The sequence below is a fragment of the Entelurus aequoreus genome, linkage group LG22 (genome assembly GCF_033978785.1).
Source record: "Entelurus aequoreus isolate RoL-2023_Sb linkage group LG22, RoL_Eaeq_v1.1, whole genome shotgun sequence".
In the NCBI taxonomy this organism is placed as follows: Eukaryota; Metazoa; Chordata; class Actinopteri; order Syngnathiformes; family Syngnathidae; genus Entelurus; species Entelurus aequoreus.
The window spans coordinates 19926299-19954229 of record NC_084752.1 but is presented as its reverse complement, the minus strand read 5'-3'; the positions used below and the strand labels follow the sequence as shown (position 1 = coordinate 19954229).

The following is a 27931-nucleotide window of genomic DNA, read 5'->3' as shown; positions in this document are numbered from 1 at the left end:
CCTCACAATACGAAGGTCCTGGGTTTAATCCTGGGCTCGGGATCTTTCTGTGTGGAGTTTGCATGTTCTCCCCGTGACTGCGTGGGTTCCCTCCGGGTACTCCGGCTTCCTTCCACCTCCAAAGACATGCACCTGGGCATAGGTTGATTGGCAACAGTAAATTGGCCCGAGTGTGTGAATGTGAGTGTGAATGTTGTCTGTCTGTCTATCTGTGTTGGCCCTGTGATGAGGTGGCGACTTGTCCAGGGTGTACCCCGCCTTCCGCCCGAATGCAGCTAAGATAGGCTCCAGTGCCCGACCGCGACCCCGAAAGGGACAAGCGGTAGGAAATGGATGGATGGATGGTAAACACCATCATGACATGACAACATGATAAAGATCTGTCACACGTTTGCGGCACTTTTAGAAACGCTAGTTTTCAACCGTATTACTGGTTTATGGCAGCATGTCTTTGGCAATGTAGTTAACCATACTTTCTGTGAGTGCACACCATTTTGCACTGGTTTGTTTGCACTCACCTTGTACACCAAACATAAAGTGAGTGTAGACTGTCGGGTGGTTGTGTTTCAAATGGACGTGCAGGTTTGTTGTATTCATGCACATTCGGCAAACTTGGTGCTCGGTGTTAATAGGCTCATCTTGTTCCAAAGGTTAAAACTAAATTATTCCCACACTGGGGCGGTGGAATTTGGTTTTGTGATCATTGTGTACATTTTTGCTATTACGTGTTTTGCACGGGCTAACTTTTTGCACAGTGTGATCCAAGTGGACCCGCCTCGCCGCACAAAGAGTCAAAGACACTTAATGAAGGACAAGAGAAATTACCCTCTTCTTTTCATTCCACTGTGGCACAAACACGTAGTTGCTGCAACCAATTTTGATTGATTGATTGATTGATTGATTGAGACTTTTATTAGTAGGTTGCACAGTGAAGTACATATTCCGTACAATTGACCACTAAATGGTAACACCCGAATAAGTTTTTCAACTTGTTTAAGTCGGGGTCCACTTAAATTGATTCATGATACAGATATATACTATCATATATACTATCATCATAATACAGTCATCACACAAGATAATCACATTGAATTATTTACATTATTTACAATCAGGGGTGTGGAGGGGGGGTGGGTGGGGGGGGGGGTATGGACATCAAGTAGTGGACATAGAGAGAGAGAGAGAGAGAGAGAGAGAGAGATCAGAAGGCATAAGAAAAAGAAAAAGTATCTGCATTTGATTGTTTACATTTGATTATTAGCAATCCGGGGAGGGTGTTAGTTTAGGGTTGTAGCTGCCTGGAGGTGAACTTTTATTGCGGTTTTGAAGGAGGATAGAGATGCCCTTTCTTTTATACCTGTTGGGAGTGCATTCCACATTGATGTGGCATAGAAAGAGAATGAGTTAAGACCTTTGTTAGTTCGGAATCTGGGTTTAACGTGGTTAGTGGAGCACCCCCTGGTGTTGTGGTTATGGCGGTCATTTACGTTAAGGAAGTAATTTGACATGTACTTCGGTATCAGGGAGGTGTAGCGGATTTTATAGACTAGGCTCAGTGCAAGTTGTTTAACTCTGTCCTCCACCTTGAGCCAGCCCACTTTAGAGAAGTGGGTAGGAGTGAGGTGGGATCTGGGGTGGAGGTCTAGAAAAGCATGAATGCTCTTAAGCATGCACATGGCGATTTATCAAGACTGGAAAACTTACCGTCTTAATTTTCACTTATCTTTGGTTAATTGACTTATCGGATATCGGCCCAGGCATACACATATACAATTCTCCTCTGTGATTTGTCTGTAAATGGGTGGGAGAAATTAGCCAATCACTGTTGCATGTGGGAGAGGGGCGGGTGGAAAAGAACAAAGGGTATCTAATCAGTACTAGCTTTTTTAAAATGGACACTGTTTTGATTTTTCACCCGGGAAACAAGATGCGATACAAGACGTCAATACAATGTCTTCTACAAACCCTGTTTCCATATGAGTAGGGAAATTGTGTTGGATGTAAATATAAACGGAATACAATGATTTGCAAATAATTTTCAACCCATATTCAGTTGAATATGCTACAAAGACAAGATATTTGATGTTCAAACTGATAAACATTTTTTTTTTTGCAAATAATCATAAACTTTAGAATTTGATACCAGCAACACGTGACAAAGAAGTTGGGAAAGGTGGTAATAAATACTGATAGAGTTGAGGAATGCTCATCAAACACTTATTTGGAACATCCCACAGGTGAACAGGCAAATTGGGAACAGGTGGGTGCCATGATTGGGTATAAAAGTAGATTCCATGAAATGCTCAGTCATTCACAAACAAGGATGGGGCGAGGGTCACCACTTTGTCAACAAATGCGTGGGCAAATTGTTTAAGAAAAACCTTTCTCAACCAGCTATTGCAAGGAATTTAGGGATTTCACCATCTACGGTCCGTAATATCATCAAAGGGTTCAGAGAATCTGAAGAAATCACTGCACGTGAGCAGCTAAGCCCGTGACCTTCGATCCCTCAGGCTGTACTGCATTAACAAGCGACATCAGTGTGTAAAGGATATCACCACATGGGCTCAGGAACACTTCAGAAACCCACTGTCAGTAACTACAGTTGGTCGCTACATCTGTAAGTGCAAGTTAAAACTCTCCTATGCAAGGCAAAAACCTTTTTTTTTTTTTAATTAAAAGATTAAAGTACCACCAACAACAACACCCAGAAACGCAGTCGGCTTCGCTGGGCCTGAGCTCATCTAAGATGGACTGATACAAAGTGGAAAAGTGTTCTGTGGTCTGACGAGTCCACATTTCAAATTGTTTTTGGAAACTGTGGACGTCGTGTCCTCCGGACCAAAGAGGAAAAGAACCATCCGGATTGTTATAGGCGCAAAGTTGAAAAGCCAGCATCTGTGATGGTATGGGGGTGTATTAGTGCCCAAGACATGGGTAACTTACACATCTGTGAAGGCGCCATTAATGCTGAAAGGTACATACAGGTTTTGGAGCAACATATGTTGCCATCCAAGCAACATTACCATGGACGCCCCTGCTTATTTCAGCAAGACAATGCCAAGCCTTGTGCTACATCAACGTGGCTTCATAGTAAAAGAGTGCGGGTACTAGACTGGCCTGCCTGTAGTCCAGACCTGTCTCCCATTGAAAATGTGTGGCGCATTATGAAGCCTAAAATACCACAACGGAGACCCCAGGACTATTGAATAACTTAAGCTGTACATCAAGCAAGAATGGGAAAGAATTCCACCTGAGAAGCTTAAAAAATGTGTCTCCTTAGTTCCCAAACGTTTACTGAGTGTTGTTAAAAGGAAAGGCCATGTAACACAGTGGTGAACATGCCCTTTCCCAACTACTTTGGCACGTGTTGCAGCCATGAAATTCTAAGTTAATTATTATTTGCAAAAAAAAAATAAAGTTTATGAGTTTGAACATCAAATATCTTGTCTTTGTAGTGCATTGAACTGAATATGGGTTGAAAAGGATTTGCAAATCATTGTATTCCGTTTATATTTACATCTAACACAATTTCCCAACTCATATGGAAACGGGGTTTGTACATTGTGAAGTAAGAGAAGACAAGACATAAGGACGCACTTCACCTTTGCCGCTATAGACAACAAAACAACTTGTAAACCCCGTGGCTCCATTTTCTCCGGTGAAATACAACCAATTTGAGGCGCCGTCTGCAGACTAACCATCGAGAAATCATCGCAACTATAAATATTTTGAAATGACTCATACTGTAATGAATTTCTGTTACTATTAAAGGTCGCTTACATCATGTCCAAATGTCCGAAAAATACTTACTTAATAACAAACTTTTGTAGTACACCATAAATGCCACGATTTTATCGGCCATATAATAGCAAGATACCTGTACAGTGCACTTTATGATGTCCTTGCCACACTATTCAGCTATTAATTGCACAACTTGACAACCCAGAAGAGCATATTTGTCATTTTTCAAGCAAACACACAAAGACAGCCATGTGAAATATATACAGGTATACCATAGTTTATAACACTTGTTGCTGTGTTTACACGGGACAGTGGCCAAGAAGACGCTAATTTCTATGCCCTCTCAATGTAGTTATAAACAATGTAGAATAAAACTAGTTTATTTCTTCATATGACCATAAACACGCACACTTATTTTCATACACTGTACACTGGCGTTGATAGTTATTTTTTGTTAACAAACTATAGATCAGTGCTATTTTTTTGTTGTCATAATTGTCTAAATACCGTATTTTTCAGACTATAAGGTGCATTTTAAAATCCTTTCATTTTCTCAACTTGACAGTGCGGCTTATAACCCGGTGCGACTAATGTACGGAATAATTTTGGTTGTGTTTACCAACCCCGAAGCAATTTTATTTGGTACATGGTGAAATTATAAGTGTGACCAGTAGATGGCAGTCACACATAAGAGATACGTGTAGACTGCAATATGACTCAAGTAAACAACACCAACATTTTGTATGTTCCATTGAAAATATAGAACATTACACACGGCGCTCAAAAATATATCAAAATATTTTAGTAAGCTTTGAAGCCGCACCGCATGATGGATTGTTGGCGCATTAAACATACAAGTATTATTATGGTGTGTGTGTATAAGGTAAGACATTATCTGGCGTTTTGTTTCGCAATATTATGCATAAGCAATGTTTCTTAACTTCTGGTACCTGCGGATCTGTATTTGGGATCTGCATAAGTCCTGAAAATTTGCGCGCGTCCGCCTTTGTAGTCAGTCGATAAGCTTCTTTTTCTCTATCTTCTTGTTATGGGACATTCATCCTCCGCTGTTGCCATTTCTAATATAAAGTAGTGTAAAGTTCTTACTTATATCTGTCAGTAAACTCGCCATGAAAGCGCTAAAACATACCGGGTAGTGGGTTTACATTATTCACCCAAGGAACTTTAGTTATTAGAGAGTTCCGGTCGGACGGTTTTTCACGGGACACATTTCTGGCCTTGTTATTGCACTATTGAGCCACGGATGAGGAAATGCTGCTCCGTTATTGATTTAAGTAAAGTCTGGATGTCATTAAAACAGTTAGCTCCATCTTTTGACACTTCTTCAAGTCCCGTCCTTGCGCGCTACACCGCTACAACAAAGATGACGGGGAGAAGACGCTGCCGAAGGTGAGCCACGTAAATAAGACCGCCCACAAAACGGCGCATCCTGAAGCGACTGTCAGAAAGCGGCTTGAAGATGATCTGTAAAACATAATCTATTCAACATTTTGACCAAAGAACCACCATTACATGTTATGTACACCAGTGGTCCCCAACCACCGGGCTGCAGCCCGGTACCGGTCCGTGGATCGATTAGTACCGGGCCGCACAAGAAATAAAAAATAAATAAATAAATCTTTTTTTAATTTTTTTTATTAAATCAATATAAAAAACACAAGATACACTTACAATTAGTGCACCAACCCAAAAAACCTCCCTCCCCCATTTACACTCATTCACATTCATTCGCACAAAAGGGTTGTTTCTTTTTGTTATTAATATTTCCGGTTCCTACATTATATATCAATATAGATCAATACAGTCTACAGGGATACAGTCCGTAAGCACGCATGATTGTATTTTTTAATGACCAAAAAAAAAAAATACACATTACATTTTAATGATGGAACAGAAAATAGTTGCAATGTTATTGAACATAATATTACAAATTTAATTTCCCTTGGTTATGCACTCCAAACTGCCAACAACTCATGTATACAACTTTGTTAAAGTGCTGGGTAATATGCTGAACTTGCGGCGGACGTATCCCACCTACATGGAACAATGCAATCAACCTTCTTGACAAACACAAAGGTCAAGTCTGCCAGCGTCTTTTATTATAAAAAAGTAATCAAAACAATGCCATTTATCCTGTTAAAACCCATGTATGTACAAAGTGTGAGGGAGGGCCCTCTCATTTCCTATGAACCTCTCCTCAGGTCTCTTTTCTCTCCTATCTTCTATTTTTTAATGTAGTTAGATGTAAATATGTCTGTATTGACATGGATTTCTGCTGTGTGTTCTTTTGACAGGCTATGTACCAGCTAGCTCCAGATGAGAAGCGGAGGGACTGCGGTCTGAATGTTTTAGACACTTACTTCAATAATGGGGTAAGATGCACTCATACCTGATTCAGCTGACTTATGTGTAACTTTGATACCTGTTTGGATCCGTTTTTACATTGTTTTATATCGCCTTTTTCTGTTGCCCCATCAAGTCGGCAGCCCATCTGCCAGACGTACCCCAAGACGTGGTCGCTGGGTGCCGGGAGAGACTTGAGCAGAGTCATTGTAAGGAGCTCTTCAATGACTGCACCAAGTAAGTCTCAGCTTCTTCTGCACACATATGACGCTCTTTGTTGTTCATAGTTAACTCAAAATTAACCGCAGAAAGATATAATTTTTCACCATGAATAAGTGTACTTTTGTTATTAAATAGCTTGCATGTTACTCTGCTATTCCCACTCGTACGCTGTACAATACAAATAAACAAAACGGTTTACACCAGCGCTATTCAACTACATAAAGAGGGCCGCAGTTTCAAAAGCCCAGGGGCTCAGGGGCCTGACATCGAAATGTGGTTGTTGGGTCAGAAAGTGCCTCCGCAGGTTACATTTCTTTGAGACTGCGTTTACTTAATTGCAAAGTAAACACATTGACTTTCACACTGCACTGTCAATAAACGTATTATTCCACGCTTGCTACTCGTTTCCAGCGTGTGCAGCTAGTTAACAGGATAAAGAAACAGAAGATCCAGAAGTTTTGTTGAGGATTGATGTTCCTTCTTTTGCATTAATTTCCTTCCTCAGTTGCTCAAATCCAGAAAAAGCTGTACTCACAAACACATTAGATGTATTAAAGTGTGCGTAGGCATTAGTCCAAGCACATTTCTTATGTACATCCCAATCAACGTGGAATTGAGCACACATGTTGGAGTGGCTGGACAGTCCTTGTCCACGCCCCCCATTCAAATACGCTAATCATGCAGCTGGGATAGGCTGATGGCGAGTAATGTGTGTGCAGTCAATAACTCCGATTACATTAGGTAAACCGGCTGTTGCTTAAAATTGTGGTTTAATTTCCAGCATTGTACGGGAATTTATTATACCTGAATGATAATTTTATGTTTTTTTTAGGGCTGTCAAACGATTAAAATATTTAATCACGTTGTTCATAGTTAACTTACAATTAATCGCAGAAAGATATAATTTTTCATCATGAATAAGTGTACCCTTGACTTTTGTTTTTATTAAATAGCATGAGCCTAACTGAACGACCTCTTACAGAACGCATCAATGCTTGTAATGAAAGACATGTTTGTCAGAGGCTTTCTTTATACCAAGTCTGGGTCATCCCAGCCTGGTGCCACCACTCTCTCCTTGACTGTGTGTGTTTGCACACTGTGATGTGTGCATCCTGTCACTGGTGACGACGAGACAGCTGGCACCTGGCGTGCACTTTTACAAACACACACACTCACACTTGCAGACAAGTGTAAAGACTTGCAGATGAAAAGTGATTGAAAAGGGGGGGGGAAAAAGTTCATTGGGCAAGGAGATCATCCGGATGGCTGGCATGAAAACAACTGTGGCCTCAGTATTCACACACATGCACTGGAGCGTGCACGCACACAGACACTCAGGCCTGCAGGTGTTCCTGCTGCCGGCGCAGCGAGCCAGGAAGGGCAAACAGACCAGGGATTATAGGACTGAACTTGTTTCTCATCACGTGTCGTAGTTTCGCATTTGTCACGCTCAATTTCACTGCCAAAAACGTAACCCCTATTTACACACCGTGACACCAAACAAATCAGGAAAATTGTTCAGACTTCCTTTTTTAATTACCTTGGCAAGGGGGTTATGCATTCGTTTGTTTGTCTGTTTGTCAGGAACATAACTCAAAAGGTTTGGTGCATATTTTGATGAAACTTTCAGGAAATGTCAGAAATGGGATAAGGCAGAAGTCATTCGATTTTGGGGGTGAGCCAGATGATTTCTACTACGTTACCTAACGTTTACGTTACAAGGCTGTCTGTATGCTAACGGTCCCCGCCTCCACCCGCAGAGAAAAAGAGAATTGATGATTGACAATAGGGTTCACTCTGTTTATTTTGTTCCGCAAAGAGTGAACCCTTCTGTCAGTCTGGAAGCAACAGACGAACAAAACAAACACGCACGGACAAGGCAATTACATTTTGATCAGATTAATTAGTATGTTGTATATTCACTGGTAGTCTCTTTTAGTTAGCAGCATAGCTCAAAAGTTCTGGGCGGATTTTGATTAAACGTTCAGGAAATGTCAGAAATGGGATAAGGGACCACCGATTCAGATTTTGGGGATGATCAGGATCACTGTCTGGATTGACAATTTATTACTATTCTATTAAATATAAGGCTAATGCTGTAGTACAGTATGTCTATCATCAACATTAGTCATATTTAAATCAAACTCTATGAGCCTAATTATCATATAACTAAGTTGATTTCATATAAAAATGGTGCAGTAAAGACAAACGTGAATTCCCAAAAAGGATAACCTTCCAAAACCACATTCTGCTTAATAGTTCTTTCCAGCCATCCACGCATGGTACTGCCTAATTTGCATAAACATAAACACTGGTTGTAAGTCCATCCTCCACTCCAGCCCAAACATACTGTATTGTCCTTTTCAATTTTGAAAAAGAAGGAATAAGAGAATGAATTGGAAAACTAAGGGAAAAGAGCAAAAACAAGCGTGAAGTATATGATGATGAAATATTGGAACAACTTATGCTTGTGTTGGTTCACCATTATTCTTTCCTTCCTATTTATAGTCATTCATTCCTATTTATATTTCCTTGTGGTAACCTTAACTTTGAATTCCGTTATTCTGATCCATAATTCTTTGTTAGTCAGGGAAAGTCTAAAGGAAAGAATGGTACTGCATGTTCAAACGAAATGTGACATTTTCCTGCATTTCCGTAGTACTTTGTCGTATAGAACACAAAAGGGTGTGCTTGTCCATATTAACCATCCATCCATCCATTTTCTACCGCTTATTCCCTTCGGGGTCGCGGGGGGCGCTGGAGCCTATCTCAGCTACAATCGGGCGGAAGGCGGGGTACACCCTTGACAAGTCGCCACCTCATCGCAGGGCCATATTAACCATATTTACGTATTACATGTCTGCTGATTTTTTTCTTTCCTTTTTTATTTTCCTCTCTTACAATTCTTTCATCCAATAATAGCCATATTGTAGCTGTTTAATTTTGCTCCTAATGGTGTCTGTCAGAGGCTGGACCCCAAACTAAGCTCTGCTCGACTCTTCCCACTTTAGTGTCTGTACAGTCTGCAACCGCTAAGACACGGGCGTCAAACGTACGGCACACAAACAAGTTTAATCTGGCCCGCAAGATGAGTTTGCTAGGTATAAAACTGAGCTGCAATTTTTTAGTGAAAGAATCTGCTGTTCTAAATGTGTCCACTGGATGTTGCAATAGCAACTAAAATGTAACCCACATCACACATGACACTGTTTAAAGATGAAGTGTCAGCTGACTTTAAGCGAAACAATCAGCGCAGGTGCAAGGAATCGGCTGCTCCTGTTGTGGCTGGCAGCAGATGGCGGCAGACTGATTTAGTATTGACGCACAATACATTCTTTCATCATAAATTATCCACTCAACGGATAAGATAATGAAACGGTAAGATGCATATACTTAAGTCAACATGACCCTCATCTTTGTAGTTAGAGTTCCATGCAGCGCTCGCAATCGGTTGACGGCACGATGCGCACCCTGAACTCTATTGTAAAAATGTGTGTTTCTACATTTGTTGTTTGTTCTGTTTTATTGTATGCTTAAATCTACCAAGTTTGTGTCGGTTAAGTTTGTAGTTATGTACCTTGGTGTCAATTTGATGATTGTTTTGTTTTTGTTTTAACATTTGAATGATGATGAATGAATGTATTGTGGAAGTTGCAGATGTCACCAATGCGGCGGTTTGAAGAAACACTTTTGCTTTTGCAAACAGGTCTTTAATGGTGAACTGCCAACATGAGAATGTTGAACAGGAAGTGCTTAAAGTTGAATGGCTTTGTAAATACACTGAGACAAAGTCTAAGTGCATTGTGTTCTTCATGGTGTCTTTGAAACGGCAACAATTTTTTCCCCAGAATTTTCAACTAACTTGAAGTGTTTTGCCAAGAGGATTATTTGTAATGTGTACATTTTCTAAATGTGCTTGTTCTATTTTTGGCCAAAGTAAAACCAAGAAAACAATCTGAAGTTGTCTTTATTTTTAAATTATTATGCCGTGATTTTACCAGTCCGGCTCATGTGGGAATAGATTTTCCTCCATGCGGCCCCTGAGCTAAAACGAGTTTGACAGCCCTGCTCCAAGACAACGTCATGTTTATTGACCTAATAACTGAGCTGCGACGACTGAACTTCAACTGCAACAATAACCCGGTATGCCTAAAATGTGCTGTTTGTGTATTAAGCACAGTCCTAGACAAAAGCCTTTTGCAAAGAGTAGAGTTCTATCGCAAAGAGATTTCTGTTTATGTTGTATGAAACTAGGTTTTGTGATGACATAACTGTGTTTGCTTTTACAAGCACTGGGTGCCCCTTTGTGGAAACTCTCCACCATTATTTAGCCAAGAACTGCCACAGTTTCCTCATGATCTTTAGCGATGAAGTAATCCTAATACAGTATGTGCCAGGGGAAGTCTTCCTGGCCAATATGACTTTTTGAACATATTTTTGGAATATGAGACACTTCAGATGGTTCATATAGCAATCTGTTAAATGTACAAGCAAGGAGCCATGCAATCATTTCACCATTAGGGTTTGTTTGACCCTGTTGTTGTTTTAATCAGCATGTAGTCAAAGCATCTTAAGACATCACAAACATGACCGATGTGCAGGGTCAGGCCAATGAGTCATAACTTGACACCTTCCAGAAGAGTTCTTGTTTTCCGCCTTTTCCAACAGTATACAGCCAATTAACCAAATAATTTAACTGTTTAAGACAGGGATCCCCAAAATCCGGCCCGCGGAAAGTCTCAAGTTTTTATTTTTATTTGTCCAACCGCTTCTATGTTAGCTACCTCTCTTTGTTTATAATGTCTATTTTCTGCTGGGTCTACTCTCTATGTTATGCTCCCCTCTTCTTGTTGCAGTTACATATACTGTAATACTGTACATCAGGGGTGTCCAACTCATTTGAGCTCAGGGGCCGCATGGAGGGATAAATCTGTGCACACGCGGGCCGGACTATTAAAATCATGGCATTAAAACAAAAAAATAAAGGCAAGGCAAGGCAAGGCAAGGCAACTTTATTTGTATAGCGCTTTTCATACACAAGGCAGACTCAAAGTGCTTCACAGACAACAAAGTGAAATGAAAGAAAATAAAAGCAAAATTAAAATGCAGACAATAAAAATAAAAACAGTGCAGACGTTAAAAGTTAAAAGATTAAAAGATTTAGCTGAAAGCTAAGGTGAACATAAAAGTCTTCAGTCTAGTTTTAAAAGTAGTGAGAGTTGGGGAGAGTCTGACATCTTCAGGAAGTTTATTCCAGCTATGTGTTGCATAGTGACTGAATGATGATCTCCCTTGATTTGAGTTTACTCTGGGAACCGCTAACAGATTGGTCTCAGAAGATCTTAGTGATCTAGAGGGCGTATATAGTGGGAGCATATCAGTGATATACTTGGGCCCTAGACCATGTAGTGATTTATATGTGAGCAGGAGGATTTTGAAATCTATTCTCTGATGTACAGGGAGCCAATGTAAGGATTTAAGAATTGGTGTAATGGGACTTCCGGTTAAGATGTGAAGGAGGGAGGACGCGTCCGAGCGACTCTCCGTGAATTTGACACTCAAATTGTATAAAAACCACATATTGTGAGGAAATTCGAGTTGAAAGGAGAACATAAGTGATTATAGGCACACTATGGCTTCGCGGGGCGGCAAAACTCCACAGCAGGGGATAAAGGCGCACTTTACTCGGCATAGTAAAACTACCACTACAAACAGCGGGACTAGCTTAGCCTCTCCAGCTAGTAGCTCTGTAGCTGCTAAAGAGGCTAATGCTGGTAGCATGACCGCAGCCAGCCTACCCCCAGAAATGGAGAGCCTACACCGACTCATGACCGCATCAATGGAGAATATAATAGCTCCGCTGAAGAGGACCATGGATGAAGTGAAGATAATTGTGGAGGATCAAGGCAAAAGGATCGTCGACTTGGAAGAAAACGCAACGCAGCTAACTGAACGAGTCACCGCTCTTGAGGCTATATGTGAGCAGCTCTTGACCCAGAACGAGTCACTGAACGAACGCATGGAAGACGCCTCTAACAGGTCTAGACGCTGCAACCTGCGCGTCACGAACGTACTACCGAGTCCTGGGGAAAGGAACGACTGTGTTCAATTCATGCAAAACTTTTTTGCCACAGTACTTGGGGACGTGTTCACCGAGCCACCCATACTAGACAGAGCGCACAGGATCGGCAAGGAAAATCCGGGGCCCAACCCGAGGCCTAGAGTGATGATTGTCCGCTTCCATTACTTTCAAGACAAGATGCGTGCACTACGGGCAGACAGGAGCCTGCTACAATGGAAGGGACAGAAAATTATGCTCTATCCAGATTATGCGCCAGCTACTGTGAAACTTCGTGCCACATTCACCAAGGTAAAAGCTCAAATGTGGAAGAAGAATGTCCGATTCCGCCTCGTCTTTCCAGCTGTTTTAAAGGTGGAATTTAAAAACAAAACGCATGCATTCAAGACCGCTGATGAAGCACAACGATTCTATGACCGGCGTATAGCCAGACTCCCGGACATGGAGAGAAACACAACTACCAAACCAGCGAGAAGAGGGCGCGCCACCACCCAGGAGAGAGGCGACACCGGCCGGGAGAGAGAGGAGGAGAACGGCGCTGGACTAGGCAACGAAGAGGATGGAACGCACGGGAAGAACGGTCCGGGAGGAGAGGACGAGGCGATGGGAGGCATCAGCGTGGAAGGAGAATATAACGACGAGGTGAACGACGGCGAAGAAGAAGACGGCGGCAGCGGCAGCGAGTCCGGAGACAACATGGGGGCTCTGGACGAGAATGACGGTACTGAGTAGCATTGATCCGAGAAATGGGGTAAGAACACCACTACAACTGACACTTATGTAAATAGACACATCCATGGTTGCCTGCCAAGGAAATGGACACATTGAAGGGAATAGACTGATGGGAAACGGACAGAGATTTACTTTCTTTTGGACTTTTGCAAGAACTTGGGACTCACGGGGGGGAGGGGGATGGTCAGGGGAAATAAGGGAAACGCTGGTATGGTTTATTGGTTTAGTCTATGTTTGAACTCTCATTCTATAAGATATTAGATCTGGAATCAGATAGAATACAAACCTTTTTTTTTTGTTTTGTTCTGTTTGTGTGTGTGTGTGTGTATGTGGGTGTGTGTGTGTGTGGGTGTGTGCGTGTGTGTGTATCCATTCATACATATGTGTGTGGGTGCGTGCGTGAGTATCCACATCAGGACATGGATCGTGTGTGGGTGCTTTTGTGGGAATGTGGGCAAGTTCGCATGTTTTTGTATGCATATGTATGTGTGAATGGGATTTTACGTGGGTATCTGATAAACATTTAGAAGCACTACATGTTTGTAATGATCCTTTATGTATTTTACTGTAAACCTTTTTTATTTATATTTTCCACGGAGGGAGAGAGGAAAGATGACGGTATAAGGGAGAATGTATAATATTTAAGGGACTAAATTGGTTGAACATTGGATATCATACAGGCGACAAAACATTATGGAACCTGATCTGTACAGGGTTCAACTTGAATATCTTTTCATACTCTTGTGTACTAAAAGAGGGATTTGGAAGGCATTTCCCCTTCGTCTCAGCTCGATTGTTGTCTCTGCTTTCACCACCTATTTCCCTCTCTCCCTCTATATTTTTCTATTTGTTTATATTTTTTATTATTTTCTATTTTATTACTCAGTTGTACTGCATATATGTTGAGGATGAGACCGATCTATATATACATCAATATTATGGATAAGTTGTTGACTTTGTTTTACACTGGACATGCTAGCGTAGAGGGGCTCCCCTGTCCTCGTTCCCGGTGGGCTTGTCTCCGGGGCGCTGTGGTGGGTGCTGCCGTAGCTGGATCGACAGCCGGTTTAGTGTTGTGGTGCTGCGGTGGCGCCCGTTGGGGCGCTCGGGAGACAGGTCTATACGTACCCTGGTGCAATGGAAGTAGTTTGATATGCGAAATGAATACTACCACATTCCTTTTTTCAAGTGAATATATGCGTGGTTGTGGGTGAGTGCGTATATGTATTTACATGTATGTGCACATATAGGTCCGCATATATATTACCGGTTTTTTTCTGTTTTGTTTTTTTGTCTCTCATGTTCAAAAAAGAACACTGGTTACTAGGTAGTATAACTAGGAATATGCTCTCTGTCCTGATATAGATATAATCCCAGAGATTTAACTTTGATATAGAATCATGAACCGTGGATATTGATACTTTTTGTTTTCTTATTGGAACATTGACTTTTCTCCTATATACCCTCTTAGGGGTTTTTGTTTATCTTTTCTTTTATTCTAACTCACAATGTTATGGTTGAGGGACCTGTGTAGAGGAGAGTCGCTCGCTGTGCGATAGAGATAGGAAATGGTTAAAGCTAGCCAGGTTGAGGATTGGAGAGGATCACGCGAGCGAGCCTCTGTACCTTGGGGGTCATCTTTTGTTTCTTGTTTTATTTTTATTTTTATTTTCTTCATTATTCAAAAAAATTTAACTGAAACATGCAACAGACGTGATACAGGGAAGACAGAAAAAGTACGAAAGGAAAACCTTTATGCAAAGTAATGAAGTAAGGGTGGTGTCATTGAATGTTAATGGGTTAAACAATCCGATTAAGAGAAGCAAAGTCTTGGCTAAATTCAAAAAGGAAAAGATGCAGGTAATATATTTACAGGAAACGCACTTATCTAAACAGGAACATGAAAAATTCAGGAAACTCGGGTACAACAATACATTTTACAGTACATTCTTAAAACAGAGTAATAGGAGGGGTGTCGCCATATTAATATCGAACTCAGTTAAATTTGAATTAATCAAGGAAATATGTGATAAAGAGGGGAGATATATAATAGTGAAAGGGAAATTGGAAAACCAAACAGTAACGTTAATTAATGTCTATGTCCCCCCAGATAGCGGTAAATCCACGTATGAGAAAATATTTGATGTCATTAACAAAGAAGCAGAGGGGGTTTGGCTGTGTGGAGGTGACATTAATCTGACTTTGAATTATAACTTAGACACGACAAGCACGATTAGAAGTAAGGAACACATTAGCAAATATGTGAACATAATGATGAAGGAATTGGGAATAATAGACATATGGAGAGAACTACACCCGTTGGAGAAGGACTATACTCATTACTCAGCACCACATCAAATGTACAGTAGAATAGATATGTATCTGATGAACAAAGAAGAAATACACAGAGTGAAGGAGTGCAACATAGGAGTAACGGATCTCTCAGACCATAGTGCCATATACTTGACAATTCATCTAAATAGTAGGAAGAAAAACACGTTATGGAGATTGAATGTGGGCATCCTGAATAGTGAAAGTGTGATAGAATCAACAAAAAAAGATATAACCTCATATTTAGAAGAGAATGATAACGGGGAGGTGGAGCCGACAATTTTATGGGATGCTCTGAAGGCGGTCTTAAGGGGGAAGTTGATAGCTCAAACATCTTTTATGAAAAAGGCAAGATTAGAATTATATCAAAAACGAATCGGAAAATTGAAAGATTTGGAACAACAACATAAAACAGTGGGAACCTCTGAGATAATGGATCAGATTAAAGACATGAGAAAAAAAGTAAACGAAATGCTTATGGATGAGGTCGAAAAAAAGACCAGGTTTGTGAAACAAACATACTACGAGGGAGGCTCTAAAGCAACAAAGATGTTAGCTAGGAGACTGAAAAAACAACAAACATTAAATAATATTCACAAAATAAGGGACCCCAAGACCAACAACCTATTATACGATCCAGAAGCGATTGAAAACGTATTTGAAAATTATTATCGAACACTATACACACAACCAGTTGCGGCAAGAGAGGAGGAAATGGAACTTCTCTTAAATTCATTGGACCTGCCTTCATTGGGAGTTAGCCAAAATAAGATGCTAAACGCTAATATAACAATTGGGGAAATTGAAGAAGCAATACAAAGGACCAAAAATAACAAATCCCCGGGGACAGATGGCTTTAGTGCCGAATTTTACAAGACATTTAAAGAAGAGTTGATTCCCTTATTACAGACCTCCTTTAATTACACCCTTAAAAAAGGAAAAATTCCCCCCTCATGGAAAGAAGCGATTATATCAGTAATACATAAAGAAGGTAAAGATAAAGAAGACTGTAACAATTATAGACCTATTTCGCTACTGAATGTGGACTACAAGTTGTATACATCTATTATTTCAAAAAGGTTTGAAAACTTTATGTCGGATCTAATAGAGGACTGCCAAACTGGATTTATTAGGGAAAGACAAACTCAGGATAACATAAGGAGAGCCTTACATTTAGTTGATGAAATACAGAAGACAAAAACAAGTGCTATGCTCGTGAGTGTTGATGCTCACAAAGCATTCGACAGTGTAAATTGGTTATACCTGTATAAAGTAATGGAAAGACTAGGCTTTAACAAAAAATCAGTACAGATAATAAAGTCACTATATCAAGAACCATCAGCTAGAGTCAAAATAAATGGAAGTCTTTCGAAAAGCTTCAAATTGGAGAGGTCTACCAGGCAGGGCTGCTGTTTATCCCCGACGTTATTCGCATTATTTATAGAACCATTAGCCCAACTGATTAGAGAAAACAAGGAAATTAAAGGTATACAGATTAGACATAATGAACACAAGGTGGGGCTTTTTGCAGACGATGTACTGATCTATCTCCGAGATCCAGAAGAAACATTCCCTAGATTAATGAGAACCCTCGAAGATTATGGACGATATTCGGGGTATAAGTTAAATGTCACAAAAACACAAATATTATTGTTAAACTATAACCCCTCATTAGAAATTAGAGAGACGTATAAACTAAATTGGGACCTGGAAATGGTCAAATATTTGGGAGTTAATATAACAAAGGAAAGAGATAAACTATATGAAGCCAACTATGGGTCGATAAATCTGAGGCTTAAAATGGATCTGGAGAGATGGTCAGTGCTGTGTCTGGACTTAAGCTCAAGAATAGAAACAATCAAGGTGAATGTGTTGCCGAGACTCTTGTACTTGTTTCAATCCCTACCAGTAGCAGTACCACAAATACAATTTGATGAGTGGGATAAAAATATATCGAGATTCATATGGGGGGGTAAAAGACCCAGAATTAGGTTCGAAACTCTCCAGCTGCCCAAGGTAAAAGGGGGAATGGCATTGCCAAATCTGAAAGAATATTTCCATGCAGCCCAACTTCGGTATCTAGTATGCTGGTGTAGACCAGAATACGAAGCGAAATGGAAGGGAATTGAATTAGACCAGGGGAGAGATCTTATCCAAAACTTGTTGGCAAATAAAACAATAGAAAAGAGAGTAGAGGCAGAACTGAGTCCGATTACTAAATTTACAATTGGAATTTGGAATAATATCTCAAAAAAATACAAATTAGAGGATGAAAGAAAGATACTAGGATGGTTGACACGTGATCCCAATTTCAAGCCTGGGTTCGAAGATCATGGGTTTAAACAGTGGGAACGAAAAGGCTTGACGGCAATGTGCACACTGTTGGAAGATGGGCAGATGAGGAGTTTCGAAGACCTACGGGCGACATATGATCTAGACAAACATGAGTTCTTCCGGTATTTACAGATAAGGGACTACTATATTAAAAAAATTAAAAGGGCATCAATGAACCCGCTAATTAGAATAATGGTACAAGCTTATAATAATAAAAAATGTAGAGTGATCTCAGCTGTTTACCAGGGATTGATGACAAGCAAGGGGAATTCAACCATGTACATTAAAGAGAAATGGGAAAGAGGATTTGGGGAGCAGATCACTGAAAAGGACTGGTATAATATTTGTAAAACGCAGTGCACGGCCACGAGTTCTAGGGTATGGAGGGAGTTTTGCTGGAAAAACATGACTAGATACTTTATAACTCCAAAAATAAGCGGAAGAGTCGCAGCAAAGAAACAACCATGTTGGAGGCTATGTGGAAATATGGACGCTGACCACGAACATGTGTTCTGGAACTGTCCCAATATTGAAAAATATTGGTATGACGTGTGGTCAGGGATAAAAGAAGTACTACAATATGACATTCCAAAAACAAGTATGATACTATACTTGGGAAACTTGACGCAGGAATATATGCAATTCGATGATTTCTATTTAGTCAAGGTTTTGTTAGCAGCCAGCAAAAAGGCAATTACAAGACTGTGGCGTAGTAGCAGCTCACCGACCTGTGAACAGTGGCTGTGCATTGTGGAAGAACTATATGTAATGGAAAGATTTACACATAGACTCAGAATACAGGAGGAACTATTTCTTGAGAAATGGACAAAATGGACTGAATACAAAACTCAGGAAAATGACACCACAAATGCTTGATATGGAATATAAATTGACTATGTATATATTGTAAGATGTTGACCCTGTTGATATATGTATGCATGTGACAGAATAAAAATTTAAGTTTAAAAAAAAAAAAGAATTGGTGTAATGTGCTCACATTTTTTGGTCTTTGTTAGAACTCTAGCAGCAGCGTTCTGAACAAGCTGTAGCTGCCTGACAGTTTTTTTTGGGAAGACCTGCAAGGAGACCATTACAATAGTCTAGCCTACTGGTAATAAAGGCATGTACAAGTTTTTCAAAGTCTTGAGCTGACATGAGCCCTCTAAGTCTTTTTACATTTTTGAGGTGATAGTAGGCCGATTTTGTTACTAATTTGATGTGACTGTCGAAATGTAAATCAGAATCTAAAATAACCCCAAGATTTCTGGCTTTATTTGAGGTTTTCAGGGACAGTGATTTAAGGTGTTGGATGACTTTAAACCTTTCTTTTTTAGCACCAAAAACAATTATCTCAGTTTTATCTTCATTTAGTTGTAGGAAATTTTGGCACATCCAGTGTTTGACTTGCTCAATGCACTGGCACAGAAGATCTATGGGGCGATAGTCATTTGGTGATAGCGCTACATAGATTTGGGTGTCATCGGCATAGCAATGATGGTCAATGTTATTATTTTGCATGATTTGTCCTAGTGGGAGCATATAGATGTTAAATAAAGTCGGCCCCAAGATTGAACCTTGGGGGACTCCACACGTTACGTTGGTTGGTTCTGATACAAAGTCACCAATGGAAACAAAATAGTTCCTATCTTGTAGATATGACTTGAACCAGCTTAAAACTGTGCCTGAGATCCCCACCCAGTTTTCCAACCTGTCCAAAAGTATTGAGTGGTCGACAGTGTCAAATGCAGCACTGAGGTCCAAAAGCATTAATACTGAAGTTTTGCCAGAGTCTGTGTTTAGACGGATGTCATTTATAACTTTAAGAAGGGCCGTCTCTGTGCTATGAAGAGGTCGAAATCCTGACTGGAAGTTGTTGTGGCAGCCAGTAGAAGCCAAGAAGTGATTTAGTTGTTGGAGGACAACTTTCTCAATTATTTTACTTATGAATGGTAGATTTGAAATTGGTCTGTAGTTGTTGATAACAGAGGCATCTAGGCTCTGCTTTTTTAGAAGAGGTTTAATGACTGCAGTTTTGAAAGCCTTCGGGAAATTGCCCGATTTAATAGAATTATTAACTATTTGCAAGATGTCTGTTGATAGGCAGTCAAAAACATTCTTAAAGAAGTTGGTAGGTAAAACATCAAGGCAGCAGGTGGATGACTTTAGAGCTGTCACCGTTTCCACTAGAGTTTTAGAGTCTATGGCATTAAAGCTTGCCATCATTGCTGTGTTACTTTTGCCTAAATGGGGTGGTGATCCAACTTTTTTACTTGAGATATTGATGGTGCGTCTGATGCCTTCAATTTTATCAGTATAAAAGAATGCAAAGTCATTGCATTTCTGCGTGGAATGGAGTTTGGCTGGTATTTGTGTTGGGGGTTTAGTCAGTCTGTCAACGATTGTGAATAGGGTTTTGGCCTTATTTGTGTTGCTGTTTATGATATTGGAGAAGAATGTTTCTCTAGCACTTTTTAAGACTAAATTGTAGGCCTGGAGGCTCTCTTTATAGATGTCATGGTGAATATGAAGTTTTGTATTCCGCCAGATTCGTTCAGCCTTCCTGCACTCTCTTCTCTGGGCTGTTACAGCAGCAGATTTTCTCCAGGGTGCCTTTTGCTTGCCAGAAATCGTTTTAACTGTAACAGGTGCAATGATATCTATGATATTCACAATTTTGGAATTAAAGTTGCTTACAAGATCATCAGCATGACATGGGTTTAGAGGTGGTAGTGAGGAGATGGCGTTTTTAAAGAGGACATTAGCATGTTCATTTATGTACCGCTTTTTGACATTCTTTGATTCTGTTTGTGTGTCCGGAATTACAGAAATATTAAAGAAAACACAGAAATGATCAGACAATGAAGGATCAATCACAAGAACATCAGAAACATTGAGACCTTTTGTGATAATCAGGTCCAGGGTGTGTCCCTTATAATGTGTAGCCTCTTTCACATGTTGAGACAGTTCAAATGTGTCTAAAATAGTAAAAAGTTCTTTTGCGCCCTTGTCATTTAAATCGTCAATATGAAAATTAAAATCACCAGTTATAACCAGGCAGTCAAAGTCAGTGGAGATGCTAGACAATAGTTCAGTAAAATCATCAAAAAAATTAGCAGAATATTTAGGTGGCCTGTAGATAATTAACAAGAGAATTTTGGGAGAGCATTTCAACACAGCACACAGGTATTCAAATGATGTAAACTCACCGAGTGACATCTGTTTCCCCTGAAACATGTTTTTAAATATAGCAGCAACCCCTCCACCTCTTTTCCCCGATCTACATATATCAATGAAGTTATAGTTGGGGGGTGCTGTCTCGATCAGAATGCTTGCACTGTTATTTTGTTCCAGCCATGTTTCAGTTAAAAACATAAAGTCAAGTTTAGAAGTGCTAATAAAATCATTGACTAAAAATGATTTGCTATTCAGAGACCTGACATTGAGCAGACCCATCCTGATGGTGTTATTGACAGGCTTCGATGTTGGCTTTGATTTGGAGATAATAGGAATGAGATTGTTTAGGTTAGCAGGGTGGCTAAGTTTCCCAGTGTTTACTCTCTTGGTAGTCACAACAGGGATGTAGAAGGTGCCATGATTTGATGTAGGCAACCTTGGGCCCAGCTGATAATGTGGTCTACTGCTGAACCCTTTTCTGTATCAGAAATATTCAGGACTGCTGTCAGGGCGAGGCGGGGTTTGCCGTAAGGGGGAGGGGGAGTGAGCAGCGTCAGAGCTGGGACGAACTACTGAAGGTGGACGTTGAGGGCGTGTAAGGGGTTGGCGTGAGAAAGGTGAAGTATGGCTGGGGGGTTGTGGAGCACGCCTTCGTGGAGGGGGTGGTGGAGGTGAGCGATGATCTAGGGGGGTAAAAATCTGAGTAGGGTGGGGCGTGAGTGGGGGTAGCTCCCGGAACTCCAAGGGGGAGAAGGGGGGAGAAAGGTCTACTTGAGGGAGGGAGAAAGATGGAGACATGGATGGCTTGGGGGATGTGGGGGAGGGATCTTCACATGCATTCAGAATGGAGGGAGGGGCGGTAGAGGAGGATAGACACCTCTCCTCTTTGCTCTGGTGTATCTCATGGTCGACGTTCTCCTTTTGCAGTGGCGGTCCTCCTTCGACGTTCCTGATAGGCTGTGTTGTGTCTTCCTTCCTCGGTGGCTCCTCTTGTCTCTTGTCCTTGGCAGTGATGATAGATGCAAGATGCAGGAAGTGAAACATGTTGTTCATGAATAGCTTTACTCCCATCTTATTCAGGCAAAGTCCGTCTGCCTTAAAAAGATGCCTGCGGTCCCAGAAAAAGCTAAAATTGTCAATAAAATGCATTGAACGAGCAAGAAGTGCACTTGATAGCCACTCATTCAGCGAGTAAAGTCTACTGAATCTCTCAGCTCCTCTCCTGATTGGGGGTAGAGGACCACTGATAAAAACGTCAGCATTCACAGCGCTGACTGTTTCAAAGAGTTTATTGAAGTGCTCTTTCAGCTCTCTTGATTGTTGTTTTACAATGTCATTAAAACCAATGTGCAGGATGATATTTTTCACATTTGGGTGTGCAGCGACAATTTCCAGGATTCTTTTTTCCATGTCAGATACCATATCCTTCGGAAAGCAGAGTACTTTGGTGTTATTATTGCTTTTCATATCTTTTACAGAAAAGTCCCCCACAATCAGATTTTCAGGAGCTCTCGTTAGCTTTCTCTGTGGTGTAAAGTTAGCAGGTCTTACCCTTCTGCGTGGTGATGGTGGGTTATTCAGGCAATCAGAGGGGGATCCATTGTCCATCAACAGTGGGGCAAACCTGTTCTTTAGTTGGACACTTGCTTGCTGGGGAGGTTTATTGGTAGTTCTCCTCTTCTCAGCTGTCCGCTGCTGTGTCCTACGTGGCAGTGGAGTTGATGACGCAGTATGCCTGGCTGAAGATGGTAGCGCAGGCCAGCCGGTCAGATCAGAGATATCGGGGCGCTGGGTCCTGCCAGATATCCATTCTCCCTTGTCGCAGGGAGGTGGTCTTCTCTTTGGCTTTGCACCAAGTGTGTTCCAGGGAGGATTTTCACTGGTAGATTTATTACCCTCTACAGGGACCTCCCGTTTCTTCGTAGCTTCATTGTTGCTAGTTAGCTGGGTTGTAGCATGGTGCTGTCCAGTGTTTTCAGTCGACAGGAGTGCTAGAGTGGTGTTGTAGCCACATTGTCCATTCACTTCTAAATTCACTTCCAACCGATTCATTTTTATTTCCAACAGTAAAATCTTCTTTAGCAGTTTGTGGTAATCTTCCGTAGAGAAAGGAGGCATCTTATGCTGATTACCTTTAGCACTGTAGCACAGGCTCGGGCTCAGGCTTATCTTGAATGGTAGGCCTCCTCGCGTAGTGTTGAGGACGTCGTAAAAATATTGAAAAATGCCTCTGTTATCTAAAAGAAAATATAGTCCCACTGGTTTGGTAAGTATCCAAGAGCTGTTGCTCTTTGTGTAAGAAAATAGCAGCAGATAGTAGCAAAAAATGCAAGCAGAAGCGAGAGCAAGCGAGAGCAAGCAGAAAAGCGTCCATCCAGCGCGGAGGACGGACTAAGATCAAGACAACTTCAGATTGTTTTCTCTGTCTTACTTTGGCCAAAAATAGAACAAACACATTCTGAAAATATTACAATAAAAATATAGAAAAAAATACCCGGCAGCGGTAAAGTTTAGCTCAGGGGTCCCCAAACTCCAGCCCATGGGCCTAATACGGCCCGCCAGCGTCCAAAATCCAACCCGTGGGAAGTCTGAAGTCTTTTTTTTATTTGTCCCTTCTAATCTATTTTCTACCGCTTGTTACTATCGGGCTCTCCTAGCCGCTCAGGCAAATCATATTGTCTAATAATGCATTTACCCATCGATAACGTGAGATCATCACGTTGCAGCGTCGGGCGAGCGTGCACACGCGGCGCACTCTTTTAGTCAATTAGTGCGTGAGTAATATATATATACATATATTAGGGCTGTGAATCTTTGGGTGTCCCACGATTCGATTCAATATCGATTCTTGGGGTCACGATTCGATTAAAAATCTTTTTTTTTTTTTCAATTCAACACGATTCTCGATTCAAAAAATTATTTTTTCGCGATTCAAAAGGATTCTCTATTCATTCAATACATAGGATTTCAGCAGGATCTACCCCAGTCTGCTGACATGCAAGCAGAGTAGTAGATTTTTGTAAAAAGCTTTTATAATTGTAAAGGACAATGTTTTATCGACTGATTGCAATAATGTAAATTTGTTTTAACTATTAAATGAACCAAAAATATGACTTATTTTATCTTTGTGAAAATATTGGACACAGTGTGTTGTCAAGCTTATGAGATGCGATGCAAGTGTAAGCCACTGTGACACTATTGTTCTTTTTAAAAAAAATTTTTATAAATGTCTAATGATAATGTAAATGAGGGATTTTTAATCACTGCTATGTTGAAATTGTAACTAATATTGATACTGTTGTTGATAATATTCATCTTTGTTTCACTACTTTTGGTTTGTTCTGTGTCGTGTTTGTGTCTCCGCTCAATGCTCTGTTTATTGCAGTTCTGAGTGTTGCTGGATCGGGTTTGGTTTTGGATTGCATTGTTATGGTATTGCTGTGTATTGTCTTGTTGGATTGATTAATTAAAAATAAATAAATAAATAAATAACAATTTTAAATAAATAAAAATTCAAAATCGATTTTAAAAAAATTTGATTCGATTCTGAATCGCACAACGTGAGAATCGCGATTCGAATTCGAATACATTTTTTCTCACACCCTAATATATATATATATATATATATATATATATATATATATATATATATATATATATATATATATATATATATATATGTATATATATATATATATATATATATATATATATATATATATATATATACATATATATATATATATATATATATATATATATATATATATATATATATATATATATATATATATATATATATATATATACACACACACACACACACACAGCCCGGCCCCCGGCCAACTTTTTTTTAATCCAATCCAATCCCCCGAGTCAAAAAGTTTGGGGGCCCCTGATTTAAGAGGATATGTAAATGTAGGCATTCTCTACAGTTTTTTTTTCTGCACTATATTTTTTACACACTTTCACTGACGTTTCGTAATAAATACATGAAATCATTCAAAACTTTTCTCTCTCCCCCACAGAATAGTTCGTGATTATCTAAGTGGAGCTCCCTTTTCATCCTACCAGGAGTCCATGTACTTCTCTCGCTTCCTGCAGTGGAAATGGTTGGAGAGGTGAGCAGTCAGTTCCAGTGTGTTGTGTGGCAGGATCCTTTGTTGTAGCCTCTACAGCAGTGGTCCCCAACCACCGTGGGGCCGCACAGAAAATAAAAAAAAATAAAAAAGTTGTTTTATTTTTTATTTTTTTATTAAATCAACATAAAAAACACAATATATACATTATATATCAATATAGATCAATACAGTCTGCAAGGATACACTCCGTAAGCACACATGATTGCATTTCTTTATGACAAAAAAATAAAAAAATAAAATAAATACCATACACCCATATGGCTGACTTAAAGAATGAAAGCAGAAAGTGCATATTGCCAACCAGAGCTGGCAGATCTCACACCCCCCACATTGTGACAAATATAGATAATTTTATTATTGCATTACAATTATAAACACAGTTAACATAAATCATTTTAAAAAGTTAAACCCTGATTAATGTGTATTCTTACCTAAGGGGCTGTTTGAGCTCATTTATTTGTCTTAATGTGTTTTCGGACCGTAAAACATTTCCTTTTTTTTAATTGTAGTTATATTTGTATACATTTGAAAAATGTGTCCATTTTCTTCTTAATATTTTTGATATGTTTCTAACAAACATTTTGTGTGGAAATTATTAGAGTAAATGTGCATAGCTTTTAGACTTAGACTTAGACCAACTTTATTGATCCACATGGGCAATTGTTAAAAAAAAAAAAGAATGGTGTCGCAAGCAGCAGCCACGTCTGCAGAAGGAGGGATGCATACTCCGATGAAGATTACAGAAGTAAACTCTCTTGGCAAATAATATGGTCGAATTCTAACAGCCTGAAGTTTGATGTCCGGCATACAAACATACTCCTCATACTCATTACAGTAACATGTCCAGGATTAAACCACCTCTCGTTCACCAAGATGGCAATCCCACCGCCTTTCTTCTTACCGCTAAGGAGTGTGTCTCTGTCCGCCCGTGAGGTTGTGAAGCCGGGTAGAGAGGCGCTGAAGTCTCCGTAAAGCACATGATGCTGCACACGGCGTACTCCCTTTGAGTTCGGACGAGCCCTAACAATTCGTCCATTTTATTCGCCAAAGACCGCACGTTCCCCATGAGGACAGAAGAAATTGCAGGCTTAAAATTTCCTTCTCCGCTCCTTCATCTTTGTGCCGGCACGGCATCCCTGGCGCTTTTTCCGTAGTTCCACGGGAATGTCCGACTCCGATCCCCATAGCGCTGGCGAGGAAAGCGCAAACAGCTCCTCGCGTGTGTAAACAAGGGGCCGGCTGCTCAATGATCGAAGCCAAACACAAAACGGCTCGTTAAGAAAAAGAAAAGTAACGAAAACACACAAAAGCGCCCAAGAACCATGGGTTTATGGAAAAGATAAGTGATTAAAAAAAAGCAAGAAAAGTTGAGAATAATACCAAAAGTGTGATGTGCTGCCACTCTTTCAGGCTCATCAAAGAAAAAAAACAAAGAACTAGGGATGTCCGATAATGGCTTTTTTACCGATATCCGATATTCCGATATTGTCCAACTCTTAATTACTGATACCGATATATACAGTCGTGGAATTAACACATTATTATGCCTAATTTGGACAACCAGGTATGGTGAAGATAAGGTCCTTTATAAAAAAATTAGTAAAATAAGATAAATAAATTAAAAACATTTTCTTGAATAAAAAAGAAAGTAAAACAATATAAAAACAGTTACATAGAAACTAGTAATTAATGAAAATGAGTAAAAATTAACTGTTAAAGGTTAGTACTATTAGTGGACCAGCAGCACGCACAATCATGTGTGCTTACGGAATGTATCCCTTGCAGACTGTATTGATATATATTGATATATAATGTAGGAACCAGAAATATTAATAACAGAAAGAAGCAACCCTTTTGTGTGAATGAGTGTAAATGGGGGAGGGAGGTTTTTTGGGTTGATGCACTAATTGTAAGTGTATCTTGTGTTTTTTATGTTGATTTAATAAAAACAAAAAACAAAAACGATACCGATTAAAAAAAAAAAAACATACCGATAATTCCCGATATTACATTTTAAAGCCTTTATCGGCCGATGATATCGGCAGGCCGATATTATCGTACATCTCTACAAACAACTTTTATTGTGCCACAAAGTTTTAGTTTTAGATGAGGGAAAATGAAACTGTATTGATATCACTGTCAAAGATGCCAGTATTGCACCACTTTATGGAATGTTTTCAATAAATTACATACCAAACAAATGTCAGAACAAATCCCATGAATAGAGTATAAAATTGGTTGGATGTTTACATTTAAAAAACTCTGATCCAATGCTTGTTTCCAATGTAACAAATGAGTTACCACCGGTTTACTTTTAAAAAGTACACATAACGACAAGCCAGTTTTCTAAATAGCTCTTCAAAGAGGAATGACGCAAAATACCGTCTTCTTTTAAACAGTCATGAATTAATCTCTACTGTTCATAGGTTATACGAGTGCTTGGGGCGTGCCGAGTCGATATACTTGGCGGGCACAATAACCAGGAAATGGAGGTGGAACTACCTGCGGCACTGACAGAAAAGCAAGCCCAAATAAGTTACTATGCGTTCAAAAACAAGCCTATAAAATCTAGAACCCCTGACTGATTGGTTTTCGGAAGCGACTTTAAAAAAAAAAAGACAAGCCTAAAGTCGCTGATGCAAACGCTGAGAGATGCCACTTTGGAAACATGCCACTTACAGGCTTTGAGATGTTAATCATGTCCAATATTCTGTAGCTGAAACATGTTTGCGCTGAGAAAAGCAGTATATCCCATATCTAATCCAATATTATTATTATTATGTTTAATTGTGGAATAGATTTGGACAGC

The 27931-nt window shown here is 39.9% G+C and overlaps 2 protein-coding genes across 3 annotated transcripts in view; one reads left to right on the top strand and one right to left on the bottom strand.

The window, feature by feature from the left end:
- Positions 1 to 27931, bottom strand: part of LOC133639450 (target of Myb1 membrane trafficking protein-like) — an 862139-nt gene that overhangs the window by 140313 nt on the left and 693895 nt on the right. The gene's annotated exons all lie outside the window — the stretch shown is intronic.
- grk4 (G protein-coupled receptor kinase 4) overlaps positions 1 to 27931 on the top strand; it is a 165163-nt gene that overhangs the window by 94089 nt on the left and 43143 nt on the right. For both annotated transcript variants that reach the window (XM_062032742.1, XM_062032743.1), the window contains 3 exons: positions 6060 to 6137; positions 6245 to 6345; positions 25009 to 25101. In XM_062032742.1, the coding sequence (XP_061888726.1) occupies positions 6060 to 6137; positions 6245 to 6345; positions 25009 to 25101 (272 nt within the window). The remainder of the gene's footprint in view (positions 1 to 6059; positions 6138 to 6244; positions 6346 to 25008; positions 25102 to 27931) is intronic.